This window comes from Hemibagrus wyckioides, linkage group LG06 (assembly GCF_019097595.1).
Source record: "Hemibagrus wyckioides isolate EC202008001 linkage group LG06, SWU_Hwy_1.0, whole genome shotgun sequence".
Taxonomy (NCBI): domain Eukaryota; kingdom Metazoa; phylum Chordata; class Actinopteri; order Siluriformes; family Bagridae; genus Hemibagrus; species Hemibagrus wyckioides.
In genome coordinates this window covers 17,417,555-17,441,049 of record NC_080715.1, presented here as the reverse complement: position 1 = coordinate 17,441,049, position 23,495 = coordinate 17,417,555, and the positions used below count along the sequence as shown (strand labels likewise).

At 38.8% G+C, this 23,495-nt stretch overlaps 1 protein-coding gene across 1 annotated transcript in view; it reads right to left on the bottom strand.

The window, feature by feature from the left end:
* Positions 1-20,646, bottom strand: part of galnt13 (UDP-N-acetyl-alpha-D-galactosamine:polypeptide N-acetylgalactosaminyltransferase 13) — a 45,882-nt gene extending 25,236 nt beyond the window's left edge. Inside the window, exons 1-8 of the mRNA XM_058393729.1 lie at positions 20,072-20,646; positions 19,866-19,965; positions 15,185-15,440; positions 7,658-7,826; positions 5,858-6,024; positions 5,169-5,376; positions 1,904-2,074; positions 146-263 (exon numbers count right to left, since the gene is read on the bottom strand). Of these exons, the coding sequence (XP_058249712.1) occupies positions 146-263; positions 1,904-2,074; positions 5,169-5,376; positions 5,858-6,024; positions 7,658-7,826; positions 15,185-15,326 (975 nt within the window). The 5' untranslated portion in view covers positions 15,327-15,440; positions 19,866-19,965; positions 20,072-20,646. The remainder of the gene's footprint in view (positions 1-145; positions 264-1,903; positions 2,075-5,168; positions 5,377-5,857; positions 6,025-7,657; positions 7,827-15,184; positions 15,441-19,865; positions 19,966-20,071) is intronic.
* Positions 20,647-23,495: the final 2,849 nt, after the last annotated feature.

Genomic DNA, 23,495 nt, shown 5'->3' with positions numbered 1-23,495 from the left:
AAGCTCAGAGCTTTATCAGTGCGATGGCAGTGTAATAGAATTTGGCTCGCAGAGTCAATTTCACAGTCATAAGCTGTCACTCATGGTGACTTATTAACAGTAATAATAGTGTACACTACCATCAAGCATGTAATAGGGGGCATACCCTGAAAGATATTTCTAAGTTCTCTCCTCCCCATATGTCCATCCCAGGATCATAGGTGCCAATCTCCTCAAAATAGGTTCGGTCAATGGAAAACAAACCGCCAGCCATGGTGGGAGTCCTAAGACGCGAACACACGCAAGGAAATCATTCATCTTTAAACAGAATCAATCAATGTAATATAAACACACATTACTTTGCTATAAAAAGCCTTTTTATTGGCAGCATTGTATCCCAAAAGATTCGGATAGGAATCTAGCTATTGCCTGTCTGAATGATTAAAAAAAAGCTAATTGCAGATGATTTTCCAGGTTTCCCATTTAAAAGCCTTTAATAGGGTCTGACTAATTTCTCAGAGGAAAGCCTCTGGCTCAGTGCCGTGTTTCCATCCACTTCAAGCAAGGGAGCACTTTGTCTTGAAATGGAGAAGATTTGCAGTGATTACAGATGGTGGAGAAGAGAAAGCGACTCCCCAAGGTGCCACATGAAATATGAGCTAAAAGCCAAAGCACCGAAAGGCTAATCATAGCGTGCTATTCATATCACTTCTCCCCATCGCTTACAAATGAAAATGTGTCTATTCTCTTTCAGGCTTTTAAATGATGTTACAATAGTAAAATTATTGCAGCTCTAATGAGCTATTGCATTAGCTGAGGCTAAATTGCTTTTTGAAAATTCCTCTTTCGTTTGTTAACTTGATTCCTTATTTGTCCGGAGCATCAATGTGCTTCAGGCAGACATGTACCAAAATATGAGCAATTAGAAAGACCTGTCTCAAAAAGACAGGTAGGAAAAGAACACACATTTCCTGAGAAGTAAGAGGTTGAAAGGGCGAACTGTCTGTCAGAAAAAAAGGGCAGAAATGGACAGCTACATGAGAAAGGTTGGACTCGCCATTAGTGAAAACACTCAACCTTCCTGCAGCCTGTGACTCACTGTTCCTTCCAGCCGTCCTCCACCTTCATTAATCACTCAAATGAGTAAATTACCTGAAAGCTAAGAGCACAGTGAGGATGAGATGTGCTTAAATGCTTTGGAGTATAAAAATAAACCTTCACTATTAGAGTCCTCCTTCGCTATTAACTGGCTGAACTATTCAATTTCTAAATCACACTGTGCAATCATGTCAGTTAAAGTAATCAAGCTTGAACAAGCTCGAGTGTTTTGAGGAACATAATCTTAGCTCACCATCACAATACACCATCACAGTCTTACTGTCAGGGAATATGTATTTGCAAATCTGGCACATTCTACCCTGAAGACAGACAGAATTTATTTGTATTAATTTGGGGTTAGGGTGAGGTTTATTTCTGAGACTTTATATCAGTGGATATTCTCCAGCCAGATCTTTCTACCTCTCTTCATAGTAGAAAATAACTTGATAAATAACTTGGTAAAAGAAAATCAGGAGTCTTATTTCTCTGCTAAGACAGAAGAAATCTATTTTTGGATTGGACATCAGCTCCACCTCTTTCTGTAGAGAAGTCAAAATAGCATTTCATGAGTCATTGTTCTATAACTTCAAATAAACTAATTTTAGGAGCTACTGCAGCAGCTGCCTTGTACTGAGATTAGCTGATGATCAACATGACAAACTGCTGTTGCAGTGATGTCAGCTCTCTCAGTGTTCTCATGTGTTTGACACTTCTGAACCAAAGATAGCACTAGAAATGTTCTACTGAGGAAAGTACATCATCTACATTAGTGATGAGAGTAGTAAGAGAACCTGGTGTGGGCAAAGCTCACGGGTTCACTACTCACCTGACGGGTAAGGTGCGATCTCCTTTGCGTCTGTCCATCTCTCTCTGAGGAACAGGGTACCACCTGAAGTTCAGCTTCCAGTTAAAGCCTCCGTATGTCATGTCCGAACCCGCCATGTACTCAAAAGTCTCATCACTGATGACATCAATGATGGGGCAGACCACAGCTTTCCTACAATGACATCAACTTATGTTAGGTGGTGTTACACACCTAGTCCTGAGTTGTTTCATTTTCTTTCTTGCTTTTTTACATGGCCCAAAAAATACCCACAATCTGCAATACTGCAGCCACAGCATCACACCCGACATTACAGAACATTTCTATTTATTCTTTAAGCAGATGATTTTATTAAAAAAAAAAAAACACTTACTACTGCAGAGTTAAGACCATTGCTTAAGCTTGAATGCACCAGGATTCAAGCTAATAATCTTCCCATCAGTAGTCCAGAGCCATAAACATTGAACCTCCTCTTTGCCAACTAACAGACTTGGTCTTATATTTGTGATTTACCAAAATGAAATGTCAAACTGTTTTATTCTCTTTCACACATAGAAAATGTGGCCTCCAGAACGTTCTGTTAGAAATTAGACTACCTGAGTGCAGGGTACATAACAAGGTATTCACATTTAATGTAATTCTCATGCTGTGTGCTCAGCATTCAAGTCTTTCCTTGGTGTGTAAAAATGCAATGAAGAAGGGAATGGAGACCGCTGTGGAGCACTTAAAGACAGCGTATCACACTTTCTAATGGGGAAATGGATTAGACTTGGAGAAAATCATACGTCTGATACAGTTAAATGGTAAAAGGCACAGAGAGGAAACTCTCTCCAATACTAGAGCATGGAAATGAAAATTGGCATCAAGACTTCAAATAAAAGCTAAAATTATCTGAAATGTACTGACCTAAACTAGGGCAGAATCATTATCTTCTACTATGAGCCATTAGCAGGAACGGAGCTACAGATTATACACTGTCGTTTATTTCACATACATAGACAAGGGAGAGAAAAAAATGACAAACTCAACCCCATGTCTTTGCTTGTATAAATCTCTATTAATAATGCGTTTAAGTCTTTAAACAGAGCATGAACACAAAAGCTCTTAACTTTATGGCTTCTCCATTTACAGTTGCACTAAATCATTGTTAAGCCATTTGGGGAATTCTGAATTAATCACTTATATGAATCAAAATGTGGACCAATCTCCATCTAAATCATAAGAACAGACAAACACATCTTGCAAAATTGTTCATTTTTTCACAGTCCAGCCTAGAGAAACCATGTGAACTTTTGTATTTAGTGTAAACTCCCATAGCAGCAACAACCTCCAGAGATAAACACATTTATAACATTGGGCAGATGCCCTTATCCAAAGCAGCTTACATTTATCTCATTTTATACAACTGAGCAGTTGAGGGTTAAGGGCCTTGCTCTAGGGTCCAGCAGCGGCTGCCTGGTGGTCCTGGGATTTAAACTCACAGCCTTCTGATCAGTAGTCCATTGCCTTAACCACTTAATCCACTTCCCACAACCATGCAAACACCTTTTAATCCTGCAAAACTGTTTCAAACAATTCTTCAATGTTCCTGGAAAGTCACAGGCCTCTGCAGGTCATAACACAGTATTTCCATTGGGTTAACTTCTGAATGATGACATGACCATTCAAAAGCACACATTTACTTCATTTTAAATTATTCTATTGATATGTTTTGCTCACTTTCTTGTCACATAATCCGAATTTTGAATGGTGATAAATCAATACCCTGACATTCCCCTTTAAATGATCTTAATACAGTCTTGAATCCATTGTTCGGTCAGATGATCACAAGGTGTCCAGGAACAGAGGCAGCAAACCAATCCTAAGCCATAATGCTACCACTATCATGCTTCACAGCTTGGATAAGGTTTTGGTGTTGCTGGGCAGTGCCTTTTCTCCTCAAAACTCAGCTTTCTACATGTCTGACGATAGTTCAGTTTCCGTCCTATCCATCCTGAAAGCATTGTCAAACGTGAGACATGGAGCAGAATTCCCTCTGTGGTGTGCAGCATTCTTGATTAGGGCTTTTTCTTAGAATGGTCACATGAACAGAGATTTTAACACGTTCTAGAGATTTCTGCAGATCTTTTGCTGTTCCGCTTTTCCACCTCCTTCAGCACTGCACATTGTGCTCTTGGTGCGAACTTTACAGGACACCCACTTCTACAGAGTGCAGCAACAGTACTGAATTTCCTCTATTCCTTCAAGCCTTGTTACAATCCCATTGCTAAGGTCTTTGAAAATTTGTTTTGCTCAAGGCATCACATGAAGAGATCTTTTTCTGACATTCTGTGACCTCTCTAGCCCATAGCTATTACCTTGGCTCATTAATTAGAACATGTGACTGCAATTCATGACTGAAAAAGTCTTCATCCACATCAGGCGGGAAAAATTCAAGAGAATGGGAAACTTTCAAGTTATTTTAACCTGAACGCAGCCAAAAGTTGACAGTCAACTACTTTTATTGGATAATAATTGCACTTATTGTGTCTGTGTAACATTCACTAGCATTAGAATATAGCTGTAGTTTATCCTTAAAACTAAGCATCCTTAATAGCACACAGAACCCCACAGACTGTATACTGATCAGTGCTATTTTATGAATCTGTCCTGTAGTGTATCGTTTTGTCTCTTTGCACTGTCTCTTGTTTTGCATTGTTTGCACAAGGATGCACATGTGCACTTTTTTGAAAAGGCTAATTTTTAGTCCTTAGTTCTGGGTTGTCTTATGTAGATCTATTTCTTTATGTAGCACTGGGGTCCTGGAGGAACGGTGTTTCATTTCACTATGTACTGCGTCAGCTATATATGGTAGAAATGACAATAAAAGCTTTGTGACTTCTTAAAATCTAAGGAGAGATGAGCACTGAAGTGGGTGGTGCAATATATCAGAGGCATTTCATTACAAACTTACATAAAAACTCAACTTTTGAAGATGTTATTGCATTAGATGAATGGTATGTTTGTGTCATCCACAGCCTCACTTATAGATCTAAATTGAGCTGTCAGAAAGCTCCAAAAAGTCCCACTTGAATTTCCCACATCGAAGTCGGCATAAACAGTTTTCCCAGTTGGATGTGTTTTTCCCCATAGGAATGTATGCAATGCAAAGGCTCACATACTTTTTTAAAACTACTCTAAGTAGATTGTATTCATTTATAATTGTGACAAATTTCTCTTGGCCATTGTACCCTATAAAACCTGCTGTGTTTTCTCTAGATGCACTCACCTGTCTTCTTTAATGCGGGAGAGCAGTGGTTCCAACCAGCCCACAGTGCATTCACAGTGAGCATCCAGGAAGGTGATAACCTGACCTCTGGTAGCAGCCGCTCCTCTCAGCCTCGCCCGGATCAGCCCGGAACGCTGCTCCATCCTCAAGATCCGCACCGGTACCTCCAGTGTCTTCACATAGTCCTCCAGCTTCTTTTTTAGAAAATCTAAAAACAATGTGAGACAAAGTAAAGCTTAAAGTTGGCATGGAAATATACCATATTGTGAAGCATGTCCATTCTCAGGAGTGTGACTTAAGCTATCCCAAATGATGTACTACACAATGTCCACTTACACTACACCCTATGTCCTCAACTGTCTAGCGTATAAATTTTAAAAGGGTTGTATAGTCTCAAATGGAGGTCTTGTAAATCCAAGTTGTTGTTGACATTTATGATCTTGACATTTTTTTCCTCATCCAGCGTCATAACCTGGTAGCCCCGCCCCTCTTCCGCTACGTACGCTGTGACCGCTCAGTGTATGAAGTGTCCAACATTATACACCACATTTTTTCGATTGCATAAGTGCATGATTCAGATACATGACGTGCACTTATCAGAATTTCCATTGTGTGAACACTATACTACAAAATGGTGCACAAATATGTGATTTCAGATGCACCTTATCATTTCATATAATTCAGATTACCTCTTTCACTGGCATCATCCACCAGTAAGATCTCCACCAGCAGGTGCTTCGGCGAGCGGTTGATGACGCTATGCACAGTACGCAAGAGAGTGCTCCAGGCCTCGTTGTGGAAAACAATCACAATGCTGGTGTTGGGCAGGTCATCGGGGTACACCTTTGTTTTACACCTTAATGAGAGCAGAAAAGTGAATGTGCTGTTTCCTTCAGGTGATGCCTGTTCTTTTACCATTATTTGATCTCTACTACTTATTATTATCAGTCTTGGGTTCCAGCTAGATGGGCAAATCCGATGAGTCACAGAGACCCTTAATTGCATGACAATTCTGCAGGTAACATTTGCTCCATATAATATATAATAGCCTAACCTCAGCTGACACATTCATGTTATATTAATAAGTCAAGGAGCAAAAGTCAGCACAATGCATATATTGAATAGAACAGCTTATCACTGTGTGCATTCATTTGTGGTACAGAATGCATAAATTCGAACTTCCACCCCACAAAAACTTCCTATAACGTGCTGATGGCAAGAACAGAGTCTCCTTAGCCCAATGCTAATTCTCTAGCAGATACAGAGGCTAGTGAGGTTTTTCACTCTTAAAATTAAAAACGTCTACATTAGATATGGCTCAATAACGGAGAGAGAAAAACAGACTACTGAGCTCAGATGAAGAAAAGGGGGACATGAGGAGTAATTACAGCAACGTTCCGCTCTCTGTGATGTCAAAGACACGACACAGTAAGACTAAGTTACATAGTTTGTATCCGCAGGCTTGCTTTTAATAAACCACAACACCCTTGTGTATTCCAGATGAACCTCTGTACTGTGTATTTTCGATCTGAGTGATATACACCACTGTCATGTTTTGAATGCTTGATTGTAAAGCCGACTGTATGGTTGTTCGTTCCTTGTCATCATCCCTTAAGCCATAATGCTAGACCTCTGTGTTTTCCAGTGAGGTCTAGCGGATGAAAAAATATGCTTTAAAGAAGAAAAATGTGATGAAGTGTTGGCCATATTTTTTGGAAAACTGAGATAAGAGTGTCTAGAGAGAAACAGGACGTTAACAAATGGATGTAACAAAGATCATCAATGAAAGCTCGCCTCTTAGCGCGACAAAAACAGCAACCCGAGATGAATGCAGCCATGTTTCACTCTAACGGCTCTGTGGGATTTCATATGCCACAAATGGGATTTGGGTTTCAACAAACAAAGACCTTTCCCATCTATTTGTAGCTGGCAGGAGAGAAAACAATCACAGTTTGCTAGTTTACTATCTAAACCTCTTTCTGCACAAAATATCCTTCATGGTCCTCATAGTTTGTCTATTTATTTTACCTTGTATAGCCTCCCACTTTATTGTAGAGCAGATTGCATTTTATTTCCTGATTATTCTTTTTGCTTTTTTAATTTTATTTTTAAATTCTATTTTAAATTCTTTTTGACTCTATCTTGATTTCTTTTAGACATAAACGGTCGATAAAAGCAGTTCACTTTATGTCATACTGTGTATGTGTATGTAAATTTGATAAAAAATGAAATTATCTTGTCTTTAGATGGACAAGGAGCTATATTTGAGACATCTACTGCCACAATATTACAAAAAAGGTTTTCTGTATTATATATATCCTTATAGAATTCCTTCCTAATGTGTAGCTGGAAAACAACATGGGGTAAATAGGAATAAGAATCTGCTTTGTGGTTGCTATCAGTATGATTAAAAGTGGTTCAGGGGACATGTACATGCACACAAAGATTTACACACAAACACCATTAACCCAATTATCCCAAATGCTCACCCGTCCAATCGAACATCAGGCAGACTTCTGTTGAGTGCTATCATGTCGCTGGCCATCAGATTGAACTGGTTGATTTTAAAGAGTTCCTTCATCTTCTCCTGGTCCTCTTTCGGGACGACCACAGCCTTCCCCATCTCTCCTGGACCCTCATGAGTTCGGGACATCACAGCTGTGCAACAACAAAGGTAAAGGTTACACCAAGCACCCGGTTCAATGCATTTAGCGGAATGGAAGCTACATTAGGCTGTGTGCACTGTGATTACCGCTGAACTTTTAGTAATGGAGTGTAGGCAGGAAGCTGAGTTCGAAATGTCTTTGCAGCAGAGTGTTGCAGTGAGCAGCTTTCCTGACTCACTGATCCATGTTATAGAATATGTCAGCTGCCTTTGCAAGACTGTCCTTGGACTGTGACTTGCCACTTTGCTACATAGCAAATCTTTTGAGCAGCACTGCACTATAATAATCACAGATGTATCAATGTTTAGGGTTAGAGTGTGTTTGCTGGCAGAAGTGTGTATAATATTAATATAAAAAGGGCAATAACATCATTCACTGAACCATTCTGATTACTGTATCACAATACATAACATGGGGCAGAATCAACAAGTAAATTTAATTTTTTTTTGCTTACGAATGTTTTCAATTTGCAGTAATAAAAACTACAACACATAACTACTAAACATCTACTTGCTGGGTGTTGCCGTGTGTCAATAGCTACACAATATTAATTTCTAAGCTATTTGTTAGTTACAACAAATAGCAATAGGCCACAGTGTGTTGAATTCTTTAATTTGATTGGTCAGTACTGACCAAAATTGGCATTTAGCATTTAGCAAAATTTAGCATTGGCAAAATCGCATTTATGAAGCTCTAATTCAAATCTATATCTCGATATTTAATTCACATGATTATTCATATCTAATGAATAAAAGAATTTAAAAATGTGTTGTTGTGTATATAGCTTTCTCTAAGGGGGCTTTTATTTAACTCTGTTTCTCTGAGGTGTCAGTGCTTTGTATCAGTCTTTACAACAAAGGACTCTTTTCAAATTTCTCTTTTTCACTTTTTCATTGTTTCACTGTAACAAGACAAGCTGAATTTTTTTTGTCTTATTAAGACAGAGAGAGAGTGAGAGAGTGAGAGAGAGAGAGAGAGAGAGAGAGAGACCAAGGCAGGTTTGGGAATAACTATTTAAAGCTATTACAAAATAAGAGATATCAGAAACGTAAATTAATGTCATACAATAAAATGGTAGCAATTGAAATGTTTTAATTAATCATTAGCAAGTTGCTGAGGTATAAGTGGAATAAAACACCTGAATGCTGGAATGCTGTTACTGAAAAATAAGCAACTTCAGGATGGTAACGCAGGCTAACCAAGTGTTGTACTTCTATAGCTATGGAGGGCTTTTTGCTTGAGGCTTATCATACCATCTTGCAAATAACTGGAAGCCCATCTGCACCAGGTCAGTTAAGAGGATTCCACAAGGCTACATCGATGAGACCTCGAATGATTCCCTGGCTTTCAATGTTAAAGGGCTAGGATTATCCCGAGTGTGTGTGTCTGCAGGTCAGATTACTTTAAAAATTACACTGCAAACCCAGGCTAGGGCCCCTCCATATTATCTGATCTTCAATACACCTGTCACAGAGAGGAGTGAAATATTTCCTGCGTAAATCCCTGAGTAAAACACATGCCTGTTAGGAAACCTGTACTGAACAAAACATAAACACTCATAATAACAATGCAGATTTATTTTGAAGAAACAAAAAAAAAAGTAAATAGTTTTTTCAGGTTGTGCTTCACTGCATGGTGCCTTTGTTACTCATTTCAGGATAGCAGAGAGCCAGAGCACTGCACTGAATTCTGGGTGATGCGTTTACAGAAATGACTATTATGTGGCCTGAAATATTTGCTAGGATTTTTATACAGATACACAGAAAAAAGGTCCCATAGTTTTCCTCATATTTGGACAAATAAGGCATTCAAACTGAACAGCTCATTACTGTTTAGCCTTTAAGGGTGAATTTATTTTGTAGTGAGCAATCTGTCTAATCCTTGTTAACAAGCATTCATTAGATGCATCATCTGCGTCACCTTCAGCATATATCTGTTGAGAACAAGCGAGCTAACGTAGAGAACTGTCACCCGTCCCTTAATATATCTAATACAACACCAAGCTTTGTCACATGATATATCTTATAATCTACTGATCTGATCTCACACTCCTGTTACAATAACTAAATGCAATTAAACCTCAACAAAAGGAACCGTATATAAGATCCTGTATATACAAGATATACAAGATATCTCTTTATCTAAACAGTAGTAAATCAGCAGCCTGCACATATATTACCTTACAGCTAGTGTCAAATCAAATGGGTTTTTAATTGTCAGTCCTCCTTGTATACATTGGGACAAAATGCTGTTTCTCAATGGTTGTAGTGCACAAGTAAACAAATACAAAACAGTGTACTGAAAGTTTACTTAAGTAAAATACAAGAATTCCATGTTATTGAATTGAGTGGCATAACAACACATTTGCGTACACCCAATATGATTTAATTGTGTATTTTCAAAGCCTTCAATAAAACAAACCCCATAAAACTCACACCTGAGCTGAGGATCAAACCCACGACGCGGGTGTTTTGCAACAGACATGTTAGCTCTGTGCTACTCTGCACACCTATTTCAAGCTCCTAATTCATCAGAGCCAACATCTGTGTGAGATTTCGCAATGTAATTGAGTTACGTTAATACTGTGTAAACTGATCACACTTACTCTACGTCATTCAGTCTAGAAATTAGAAACTTGTTCTTTATGAGCAATGAAATAACATTTTGCTGAGAAAAGTAATATTTAAAAATAAGCTAGGTAATATTTTTTCTTAAATCTGATATGTTCCTTTTTTTCAGTGTGTGAGTCAAGTGCAGGACAACAAATTCACAGGAAATTAAAAATACAAAACCCAGACTAAACTATTCAGTAGCGTAAAAGCAATAAATATATAATCTTAACATTCCTCGTTTAACTTAGAATTAAAACTGTGCTTTCAGTGAAATAAAAGAAACAATAAACCCATATTAACAGTGTTTTCTTTATATGTGTGATAACTGAAGCAACACTGCAGTAATGTATTACGTTCTCCCAAATATAGAGACTCTGACATGTGCTCTTATTATAACATTGTTTTTGCATCTGTTATCTAACACGTCAACTATAAAAATCCACATCAAATAATTTTCAGTTATGTTGACTGATCATTGCAGCTCCTGCAGGAGATTTCCTGCAAATCTCATCTCTGGCTTTGTGTTTAGCTAGTAGATCTTGCTCACCAGCAGTCTGAAGCAGTGAACTAAACACTGAGAAATTACTCACATCAGAGTGGGTTCCATTACAGAGGAATATGCATTTGAGGAAACTAGCTACATACAGCAAAATATACTGTAGGGATGTGTGGTACCATGCAGCTTAGCTGTCAAACGATGTAACCAAGCAAAATTCACACACAAAAGCCCAAGCTTAAACAAACAGCGAACCTTGTGACTTAATTACATTATAATCATAAACTTACATTTATGGCATTTGGCAGACACCCTTATCCAGATCGACTTATATTTTATTGATTTAGTTAATGGCCTTGCTCCAGGGCACAGCAGTGGTAGCTTGGGTGGACCTATGATTCGAACTCACAAATGTCCGTGAGTTCAGTAGCCCAACACCTTAACCACAAAGCTACCACATCCCACAAGCTTATAGTGCACTCCTTGGCATGTCACACAGCCTAAAAATACACTGATCAGGCATAACATTATGAGCAGTGACAGGTGAAGTGAATAACAGTGATCATCTCCTCATCATGGCACCTGTTAGTGGGTGGGATATATTAGGCAGCAAGTGAACATTTTGTCCTCAAAGTTGATGTGTTAGAAGCAGGAAAAATGGGCAAGTGTAAGGATTTGAGCGAGTTTGACAAGGGCCAAATTGTGATGGTTAGATGACTGGATCAGAGCATCTCCAAAACTGCAGCTCTTGTGGGGTGTTCCCGGTCTGCAGTGGTCAGTATCTATCAAAAGTGGTACAAGGAAGGAACAGTGGTGAACTGGTGACAGGGTCAGGGGAGGCAAAGGCTCATTGATGCACATGGGGAGTGAAGGCTGGTCCGTGTGATCCGATGCAACAGACGAGCTACTGTTGCTCAAATTGCTGAAGAAGTTAATGCTGGTTCTGATAGAAAGGTGTCAGAATACACAGTGCATGACGGGTCAGGGCTGTTTCAGAAGAAAAAGGGGGACCAACACACATAATGGTATGCCTGATCGGTGTATGGTGTATACTGACATGTATTGTACAATTGTTGTATGTGACTCTTGCTCATATCTGCTTCACCTATGGAGAGTCATTCAGTAAGACAGAAAGTCTGGTACACAAGTAAGTGATCAAAGCTGTCTACTAGAAAAGCTGCATTGTTGTATTTATCAAAGAAAGCAATTAAGAGATTTATTGTTAAAATAGCCTGCTAATGATTAGCCTCCATCCTGCAGGGCATAATTCAGGCACCTTGCTCCATTAATTCCTCCCCATTAAAAACGGATCATTTCCTCCGTCTTCAAAACACTCGCTGCTTTTATGTCATCGCACATATTTCCATGTCATTTTAATCTGATCACGTTAAAGACTTCTTGATCTTTAAATTAAAGAATCTGAGATCGTTCGACATATCAGACAATTAGAAAAATGAAATCAAGTCCACAAATCTCACACTCAATTCAAAACCTCATATTAGGAGGCTTCATAAGTCTTCTGTTTCCATCATTGCCTACAAGCAAAATCCTAAATGACCTAAATAGCACAAAACCTTCCACCTGGCACAATTCAGTACCAGTGGAAACCTGAATGGCTAACAGACTGGCGCTGCTCTAAGCCTTGCTCTTCTTGGCACAAGGCCGCTTAGACCTCATTTGCCTATTTAATTCCCAAACAGCTTCCTGATGATGCTGTCATGCATAAACATCCTTTTCTTCTGTTCATATGCCGAGCTTTCTGCTCTATCCCAAATACAGTCAACTTACAAGCACACAAGACATGTAATGTTTCTGTACCTAGTTGAGCAAAAAAATGCTCTTTTCCCCAACAGCTGCGACAGTCCCTCATTTGAACCAGTAAAGCTGCTTATCTCACAGTTGTAAACCTATTTATTAGGGACAGCATCCAAGTAAAGACAAGGAAGCAATGATGTTGGGGATTATCCAGCAAGGAACTGGCAATGGGGAGGCTCATTCATCACAACGAAATCCATTAGCAAAGCTATCAAGTCACATTGCCAGAGAATTGTTTAGAGAGGTTTTACAGCCAGGAGTGGATGAAAACTTGTTTAAAACTTGAAAGTGAACAAAAGCAGACCTTGCAATCTGTAAACGTCTTTTAGACACTGAGTAAGCACATGGCCTCTCAGCTTACTGTGTGTGTGCTATGCAAACTGTTCAACAAGCCTAACCTAATACTAATGCCTGAACAGTATGTGGGAAAATAGTGACCTCACTACAGAAATCACTGATGCTGGATGAGATCTAGACAAGCTTCAGTCTGAATGTGGGACACTGTGTTGCTTGTCATCTTCCCATCACCTCAGCTTGATAATAAGTTGCGGCTCTTCAGACCCTGTGGCTAGTTGTTTTCGAACCTGGATTTGGCCATCAGCATTTTGAATAAAACAGGGCTGTTCAGTCTAGAGCTAGTGTAGATGCATGTTTTCATTCTAATCAAGCAGATGCCATACCTGATTCCACCTGTTTCTTCAGCTGATCTTGACTTTCAGTAAACCCAGGTGTGGCTTCTGCTTGGATGGAATAAAAACCTGCATCCACACCAGTGCTTTAAGCATAACACCAGACTCCTCTGCACTAGTCAAACCATCACCACCTAAATGTAATCATTTGCATCTCACATTTATAAAACAGAAATAAATCATGTGTCACTGATATCTTTTTTCAATTTATTTTTGCTCTGTCATTTTGAAGAAACATACAGCAGATAATTACTGAGTGTGTGTGTGCAGTTTTCTGCTAAATTGGGTGGTTAATAACTGCATGTGTCTCACTGGGACTCGCCTGGGAAAAGTTTTCACATGGTGAAATTTTGACATTTTCTACTATATATAGAGTTCTGCAAAATAGACATTTTACTGAACTAAAAGCTTCAAATGCAGTTTCACATTTTTCAATGTCTGCTTACCCTGAAACATAATAGAAGAAAAAAACTGCATTTAAAGGTTTCATTCTAAAGGAGCCTTTCTGACATTTTGACACCTGGAATCTGACTATAGATAGAATCATTTAATCATTATATATATATATATATAAATACACACACATATATACACACACATATATACACACACACACATAAATATATATATGTACAGCTCTGGAAAGAAAGAAATAAGAGACCATTGCAAAATAATCAGTTTCTTATGTTTTTTTCTTACAGATTCATGTATTGGTGAGATGAAGAGTTTTGTTTCATTTATTTGTGAACTGCTGACAATATTTCTCCTAAATTCAGAATATAACTATTGTTATTTAGAGTGTATATTTAAAGGAAATAACAACACATCAAAATAACCCAAGATCATGCAGTATTTGCAGAGCTTTAATAACTCAAATAAAACAAAATGCAAATCATTTGTAAACAAATTGTGTTAATGCTTTGGCTAAATACATTAAGAAACCAGTATTTGGTGGAATAACCCCGATTTGCAGGCGTTTTGGCTCCATGCTCTCCACCAGTTTTTCACATTGCTGTTGGGGAACTTTATACCACTCTTTTTGCACAAAAAAAAGCAAACAGCTCAGCTTTGCTTGATGGTTTGTGACCATCCATCTTCCTCTTGATGACATTTCAGAGGTTTTCAATAGGGTTCAAATCTGGAGATTGGGCAGTGGTCTCTTATTTTTTTTCCAGAGCTGTATATAAAAGACAACTTAATAAACGTCCAGGTGCGTGGAAGCTTAAGTAGCAAAGGTTTTTATACTGGCTCCTTATTCAATATAGCCTTTACAGAAACTCTTGGTCGGATTAAAAGCAAATCCAAACACACAAATGATATATCACTTGGGTGAAACAAATGTTCTGATTCTTAAAGTTGAGGTGTCAAAGTATGCAGAAGAAATACTGCACAGTTTTGTTGCCAGAACCTTTATTTTTAACTTTTTTTGTCTGATGGAAAGAATTTAGCTCCAGCAGTGTTGGAAGGGTTTTCCCAACCTGCACACAGGTATATGAATTTCATGAACAGGTTTCAGCCTCCACCAGAAATAACAGGCATTTGTTTCCATCATGCTCCAGTTTAAAAAAAATGATTAGCTGGACCATATTCATTCATTCATGGCCACTCTGAGCAAAAATGCTGCCATTGGGTTGTTGTGCTAGCTGCTTTTAAAGCTGTTCCATCCATTGATTTCATCTAGAATTTCATCTTTTCTTGAAACAAGTTCAAACCACATGAGCCGTGATGTCGGACTCACCTCTGAGAGCGGGCAGGAGAGAGCGTTCCTTCCTGTTGTCACATTTGTTACACTCGCTGAAGTACAGCAGCAGGAAGACATCTACCAGCACCCAGACCAGCGAGGTGGTAAGCACCACCTTACAGTAAACAAAGCGCCGCATGAGCCCTACAGATGTCAGGAGGCCAGTGTGAGATCAGATGCTGGGAGGGATGAGAGGCCAGGTCGTACGAGCACAGCGGCGATACAGAAGAACACAAAGGACGCCGTCATCCCACTAGGGGAACAAAAGCACAGCCATTAAAGATATACTGGAAGCAGAGGAGTACCAACTTTTAAGCAAGTTGATATATTGAAATGCATTAGAGAATCTGGCTCAGACACACAGCATTTAAAAAAAACACACCATGAAAGGGTTAATGAGGTTTTGTTGCTCATAGCAATGCTGGTTAGTAGCAAATCCTCACTGGTGCTAGTACATTTTTGTTTGGTTTTCTTAAGGAGTGGTTTATCATTTAATTCTCAACAAGGGCTGTTAGGTTTTGAAAAGTTTTATATGATTATCTAGTATAAAGACCATTGACCATTAATCAACCTTTTAAAAACACACAAGCTGAATGGAAACAAAAAGATCAATCTTGTTCTATTGTTGTAATTATTGAGATTTTTTTTTCCTCCATAAAATGTCTCTCTACATTGTCAGTATTAATCGCATTATAAGCTGAAAGAGAGAGTGGATGTGTGGAAAAGTGGCATGCTAAACAAAGAAAAAATCCCTCTAACTAGACCAGTGTGGGAGTGTACGGTGATGCTTAGCCAAAATAGACAGTCATTCTCTAGATGAATTTCTGCAGAAACGTAATGTTCTTCTTGTAATATGCTTTTTATAGCTGTCGTGTATGATACATTTCTAAACATGCGAGAACTGGCAGCAGAGGAAGCAATGTAACATGTTTACACCTGGACTGGATGACAGCCGGTGCCTGCAGGGAGAAACAGAGGTATGATTTAGTAGTCCAGAGAGAGCAGGATGGGGTTGTGAAGTTTTGGTGAATTGCATCTGAAAAGAACAGGAATGAAAACTACTAGTGTATTAGAACTTGATCAGGTAAAATAGATAGATAAATAAATAGGGGCATGGTGGCTTGTTGGTTGCCTGACATCTCCATGGTTGGGGGTGAATGTAGTCTCCATCATGTGTGAATGCATGCTATCCCTGTGCCTCAGCGGTTTCCTTTGGGTACTCTGGTGTCCTCCCCAGTCCAAAGACATGTGTCATAGGCTGACTGGCATCTCTTAATTGTCTGTAGTGTGTGAATGGGTGTGTGCATGATAGACCTGTTCAGGGTGTACTCTGCCTTGTGTGCCCCGAAACTCCACGTTCCCCACAACCAACTAGGATAAGAGGTGTCGAGAATGCATGGATGGATGGATGGATAGATGGGTGGATAAATAGAGTAATGCATTTAATAGTCAAATATCGTGCTACCTTGCAAAAACATGCTCATAGATGGAAATGTGTGTGCACGGTGCCCTGTAATGGATCGGTGTCCTATCCACAGTGCATTCCCACCTCACATCCAGCATTCCCAGGATAGACACTGGATCTACATGACCAGGATAAATTGCCCACCGAAGATGAACAATTCAACAAGAGACCACATAACATGAATAAGCTGTCCTACTCTATACATACTGATCATATTCTCATCTGCCTGGGCAAGTGGAAGCATCTCGAACAACAGGTTTTGATGCTGCATTAGTCAAAAGAAGAAATAATTCAGAAATATGTGCATGATAGAGCTTGTCAGAATGGACATTTTTTTTTCCACACCTCTCCAGATACCCCTGGAGGGAATTCAAATAATCTCATTTCCATCTATCCACCACTTCTCATGTGTTACCTCACTATTCTCTCTCGGAAGAAGCGAGATAGGTTGATTCAAGCAGTGAATGCTAATTGCGGCAGACTCTCTTTCCTAAACACATTTAAAAACATGCACAACACTGAACCTATCAGCTCAAGCAGACCTCTTTCTCTCATTCTCTCACACACTCAAAAATAAGACCTCAAATTGGACCGTGACTGTTTTTCTCGCCATCTGCTTGGTTGACCAGCTCTGCGTTATGGGTACATTTCCACCAGTCATGCCACAGGCCAGGGCTGTACTCCTGAGTCTCTGCTGGAAAGGCACAGTTATTAGAGCAGCCATCTGCATGGATGGGCCTTCACTGTCCACTGAACAAGGCATACAAGCAAAACAAGACTGACCTGCATTACAATTACAGATCACTCTAAATATCAAGGCTTTCAGAGCGTTAATAAAGGGCTGGAACACATTCACCTTCATCATGTAATGAAATACATCACGGATTGTGAATGCCTGCTCAAAAATGCATAGAGATGAGAATCCTTCGGTCCTAGCTCTGTGTTGTTTTTTTGTGTTTGAACTTTATGTTGTATGTTTATGTAGCACCAGGTCCTGGAGAAACGTTGCTTCATTTCACTATGTACTGTGTCAGCTATATGTGGTTGAAATGACAATAAAGCTTCTTGAATCTTGACAAAAAGTGTCGTTCGAATAGTCGGTCTGTTCAGTTCCAGTCTCAGTAAGAGTATTGCAAGGTACATATAGTAGGAATAAAAATTCAGCCTTGGGCTTGATAGTTTTTGCTACTTAGAACATCTTTTCAGAGTACTCTGTGCAGAAAAGCTTAAGGGGCTTTGTCCTTGATCTTCTCTTCACTCAGCACAAGATTTGAAGAACGTGCGGCAAATGCCAATCCTAAAAGGTTTAACAGCACCTATGATCTGCAGCATCTTCCTGACAATCGAACAGAAAACGCTTGTACATATCTTATGTCAAACATACAAAATAATATATATATATATATATATATATAATATATAAAAAATAATCACACATCTTGTTCTTCATACAAAACACTTGAATCTTAAAATCCTAAAACAAAATAATAAAAAACTACATTTTAATCTTTATTATTCAAGTCAGGTGATAACGCTTCTTAGTCTTAGCTTTGTGTATTAACTCCGACAAAGAAATGTTGATGCACACAACACAACACAGAGGTCTTATCCTCATGATCTTCAATGCCAATCATTTAATGAACAAACTGCTGGTGTAGTGTTACCTTGTGTTTGAGACCCTGTAGCCATTATCATTAGTTTCCTGTAACCCAAAACCTGAAAACACCACTGAGTGCATCTTAATTAAACACTGCTGAACGCAGATGACTAGCATGATTCACTGCTCTAGTCAACAAGACCTTTTTAATTTGCAAGCAAGGCAATGTCACAATGAACTGGACTGTTAGTAACATAGTCCAACACAACTGTAATTAGAGTTTCTATGCCAGGAAGAGACCACAGCCTACATGAATACAAAAAAAACAGTGTCTTGATACTTTTGGCACTAAAAAGCCAGTGTTTAATTATGACCTGCTACATAACAACTTGCTTTTTTTTAATGAAAAGCATGATGAGTTGAAAAGGACGTGTTAAAAAGTGTGGACTGTTGTGGATTTTCAGCACAAGAGTTTGACAACTCATACCATGCACCTTGTACTATTTTAAAGCATTTTTTCCAGTTTGTTGCATACCAAACACATCAGGCATAACATTATGAGCACTGACAGGTGAAGTGAATAACACTGATGATCTCCTCATCATGGCACCTGTTAGTGGGTGGGATATATTAGGCAGCAAGTGAATATTTTGTCCTCAAAGTCGATGTGTTAGAAGCAGGAAAAATGGGCAAGTGTAAGGATTTGAGCGAATTTGACGAAGGGCCAAATTGTGATGGCTAGACGACTGGATCAGGGCATCTCCAAAACTGCAGCTCTTGTGGGGTGTTCCCGGTCTGCAGTGGTCAGTATCTATCAAAAGTGGTCCGAGGAAGGAACGGTGGTGAACCAGCGAGAGGGTCAGGGGTGGCCAAGGCTCTTTGATGCACATGGGGAGCGAAGGCTGGTCCGTGTGATCCGATCCAACAGACGAGATACTGTTGCTCAAATTACTAAAGAAGTTAATGCTGGTTCTGATAGAAAGGTGTCAGAATACACAGTGCATGATGTGTCAGGGCTGTTTTAGCAGCAAAAGGGGGATCAACCCAATATTAGGCAGGTGGTCATAACGTTATGTCTGGTCGGTGTACTTAGACCACTGAGTACATTATGTTAAGTGTGTAAAGTGTCATTTGTGTATCCTGTGTAATATGTGTAAAGCACCTAATTTCATTGGACATGCCACATGTTCCAATGACAATAAAGATATTCTATTCTATTCTGTTCTATTCATGGGTCACATTTAACAAACACAGGTATACAACAAACAGTCTAACAGTTACAGCAAAGAAACATGTTTTAAAAACATTTCAAAACCAATAGTGTAATAGTCAGGAGATATGTATTGTCCAAACTGAAATGCCGCTGCATTGGATCTTGGTCATATATTACGATTTGCTTCATATGCATAAAGTACTTAATATGTTTTGTTTTTTGTCTTACATGTAGTGTTTGTGTTAAGGTCTGCATTCCTCCATTTATATAAACAATTTCCTCCAGTTCGTTTAAACACGATAACATTGTACTGCATTAGTTTTCCTACTCGTAAGGTTATTAAGCAAGATCAGTACACTTCTAGAAACAAACACTTTGCTCAGGGAAGATCCCAGACACTTACTGAATAGGTTAAATCTTTATCCGGATGAATGACACCCTGACAGTCAACCAGCAACGTGTTGCATCTGCCCTCTGTTTACGACTGGATAGCTGTAGATTTCCTGAAAATCCCAACAGAAAACATTGCTTGGGTCACAGATATACCGCTATGTGACACATATATGGCTATACGCATTAAAAAAAAACAACGTCATGTCTAAGATATACCTCGGGTTAAGATATGTCTTGCTAATGCAGTGGCAGCTCCGGTGAAGTGACTAGCTTCATCATTCCTTGACTCGGATGCTCGGTAGTGCTAGCTGCATCCATGCCCCCTATACACGGCTCTCCTCCGACGCTCCAGCTCTATCATTCCTCTTCATAACTCTTACATTTCCATAATGATGACAACCCGAGCAAACATCCGCAGAGACAACCGTCACCCACCGACTCTATATGCGCAGCTGGATCACAGGATATACCCTTGCATTGGGTTTGTGAGTTAGGAAACAGGTTCCTAACCTAATAGGTTTGATTTGAGTGAAACGCTTACAAACTGGCACAGTTTCTCTCATTGGAGAAAAGGCGTGCCCGTCATGAGGCTAGCGCGCATGCGCAGCAGAGATGCGCACTATTTATATCGGCTCTGTTCTGCACGTGTAGAGATGCTTTAAATCGGGGGTGTACAAACTTTGTCGCTGTGGGTCAGATAGGAAGATATTAACACAAGCTAGATTCTCTGAGCTACATGTAGCCTGGTATCCACATTATATCACATGATCGTTTTAACGAAACGTTTTCTGGCATTTTCTGGTTTGTTCCTACACACAACCCCATTGCTTTAGTTATTATTATTATTATTATTATTATTATTATTATTATTATTATTATTATTATTATAAGTAGTAGTAGTAGTCATTTATTCAAGTGCATAGCAATACTGATTACTTGGGTTTAATTACTAATTAGGTTAAAGAGACACATTAATGTGTTTTATAGGACGATTATAGAAAACGTAAAACGTGCATAAATATATTTGCAACCGAAATATGTTAATGATTTTTATTTTATTTATTTTTTTTAAGGAGTGCTGTTTATATCACACATAATGTTTTGAGTTCTTTGACACACTGTTGGTTTGAGTCCTGTTTGTGATAAAGGAATAAGAAATTCCAATGGCTTTAAGAAATAAATATGGTGTGAACAGAGATGTCTATTTTAAATGAGCATTATGGCATTAATTGAGGCATATTTTAAAGAGTAGTGAAACAATACTGTGATGTGAGCCGTCTTAGATTCCGTTTTAGGTGATAGTGACATCCAGTGGTCATGCAGCGGTCTGTTTCTAAATTTCTATAGTAAACTATGTGGTCGAGATATAAACACTCTAGTCTGTGCTATAATAAACGTCTCGTCATAAGTGAATGGCAAACAACGTTTCATTTATATTACAACCAGTTAGTTTGATTGGCAATCATTGTTCATGAACACCACTGAATATATATTTATTGGTGATAAAATTTAGATTTATTTTTATTGTCGAGATTAGGCTTTTAATAACACTATGGCTGGCATTTAAGAACAGAAATTGTCTCTCCACAACGCAAATAAAGACAGAAATTCAGTTTTGGATGAAAGCAATAAACTGAAAATTTCCCCCCAAAACATTTATAATAACGTAATGTAATAAAGCAAGAAAAATTAACTATAGAGGAAACTCAGCTTTGCTACCTACATTGACAGACATTTAAAACAGGTAGAAAAATACTCCACAACACAATATTTCACACAGTAAGAGCTGATGTGAAATAATGTTAGCCAATGTCGGACAAAAAATTTACTTAAATGCAACGTAATTTGTCTAAAACACATGCTACCCAGTCACCTTATAGTTATTGCAGCTAGCAGGTCTGCAGGCTATGTCTCAAAAGTATCTTTAGAATGACTTCTGTCCTCTTTGTATAATAAATGAATTTTAAAATGTGTGCAAAATTGTCTAAAAAAACTTGTTGCTGGAAGTGTGAATGCTTTTTAACGAGCAATTCTTGACATAATGACACCTTCAAAAAAACTTTGTTGCTTAAACTTTGCCCTAGTGAAAGAAAATTATGTTTGACACATTTAAATCAAGACCTTCATGACTAATACAAATTCCATGTTTTATTGGAATTTGCTTATTTGGTTTCTGTGATGCTTTCAGTACCCTGGAGTCGTAAAGCAGCAACATTACCTGCTGTGCTGCCATGTCACCTTCTACTTATTCATCTTAGGGCAATTAACATTTATGATTCACTTTCCAGCTCCAGTGAATAATCTCACTTGGATGCCCCAGAGACTTGCACTTCCAAAAGAACTGCTGTTGTGAGTCTAAGATGTTACATCTAAATCAGACCTTCAGCGAAACTCCAATTCATAGTGTGTTCATTTTTAACATCTTGTATGTATCGTTGCACCAATCAGGCATAACATTATGAGCAGTGACAAGTGAAGTGAATAACAGTGATTATCTCCTCATCATGGCACCTGTTAGGGGGTGGGATATATTAGGCAGCAAGTGAACATTTTGTCCTCAAAATTGATATTTTAGAAGCACGAAAAATTGGCAAGCGTAAGGATTTGAGTGAATTTGACAAGGGCCAATCAGAGCACCTCCAAAACTGCAGCTCTTGTGGGATGTTCCTGGTCTGCAGTGGTCAGTATCTATCAAAAGTGGTCCATGAAAGGAACAGTGGTGAACCGGTGACAGGGTCATGGATGGCCAAGGCTCATTGATGCACATGGGGAGTGAAGGCTGGACAGTGTGATCCAATCCAACAGACGAGCTACTGTTGCTCAAATTGCTGAAGAAGTTAATGCTGGTTCTGATAGAAAGGTGTCAGAATACACAGTGCATGACGGGTCAGGGAAGTTTTGGCAGGAAATGTGGGACCAACACAATATTACACATAAGGTCATAAAGTTATGCCTGATCGGTGTATGTTGTTTTCTTTCTCTGTAGAACTGTCAGGTGTCAAACAGAGGATACATTCCCTTATAAGTGTTGCTGTTTGTGGGAGTTTTTCCTTGCCACTATCACAATGTTGAGTACTTGATTTATCTATCTGTCTCTCCATCCATCCACACAACATTTGACTTTTTTACAACAATACAAATGTCAGATATAGGATTAATATATTTGACATTATCACTTAAACTGCAGTATATTTTACAGTTGATTTACCAGCCCCTGCTTATGAGACACATCCCCACCTCATTGTGCTCCTATAAGCATGCTTCACTGTGGTGAAGGTGTTCTCAGGGTGAAGAGCCATGCTGGCTTTCAAACATGCACCTTTTTCCACATCTTGGGTTTTATGGCAAACTCCAAATGATTTTTTAAAAAAATATGGATTTTTTCAACAATGGCTTTGTGAAGGATTTTTTTTTGTTCACCACTCTTCCATAAAGCCCAGATTTTTGGATATTTTGAGTTATGCTTATCCTTTTCAGCTTTAGGCTATATCTCACTAGCTACTCTATACCCTTGGCTTTTTGGTTGCTTCTTTAACTAATTCCTTCCTTCCCTGGTCCTTAATATTTCTTGCATAGCTTATCCAATCATAAATTGTGCATTGCTTTTCATCTTTGAATAATTTTGTTAACCATGCTGACA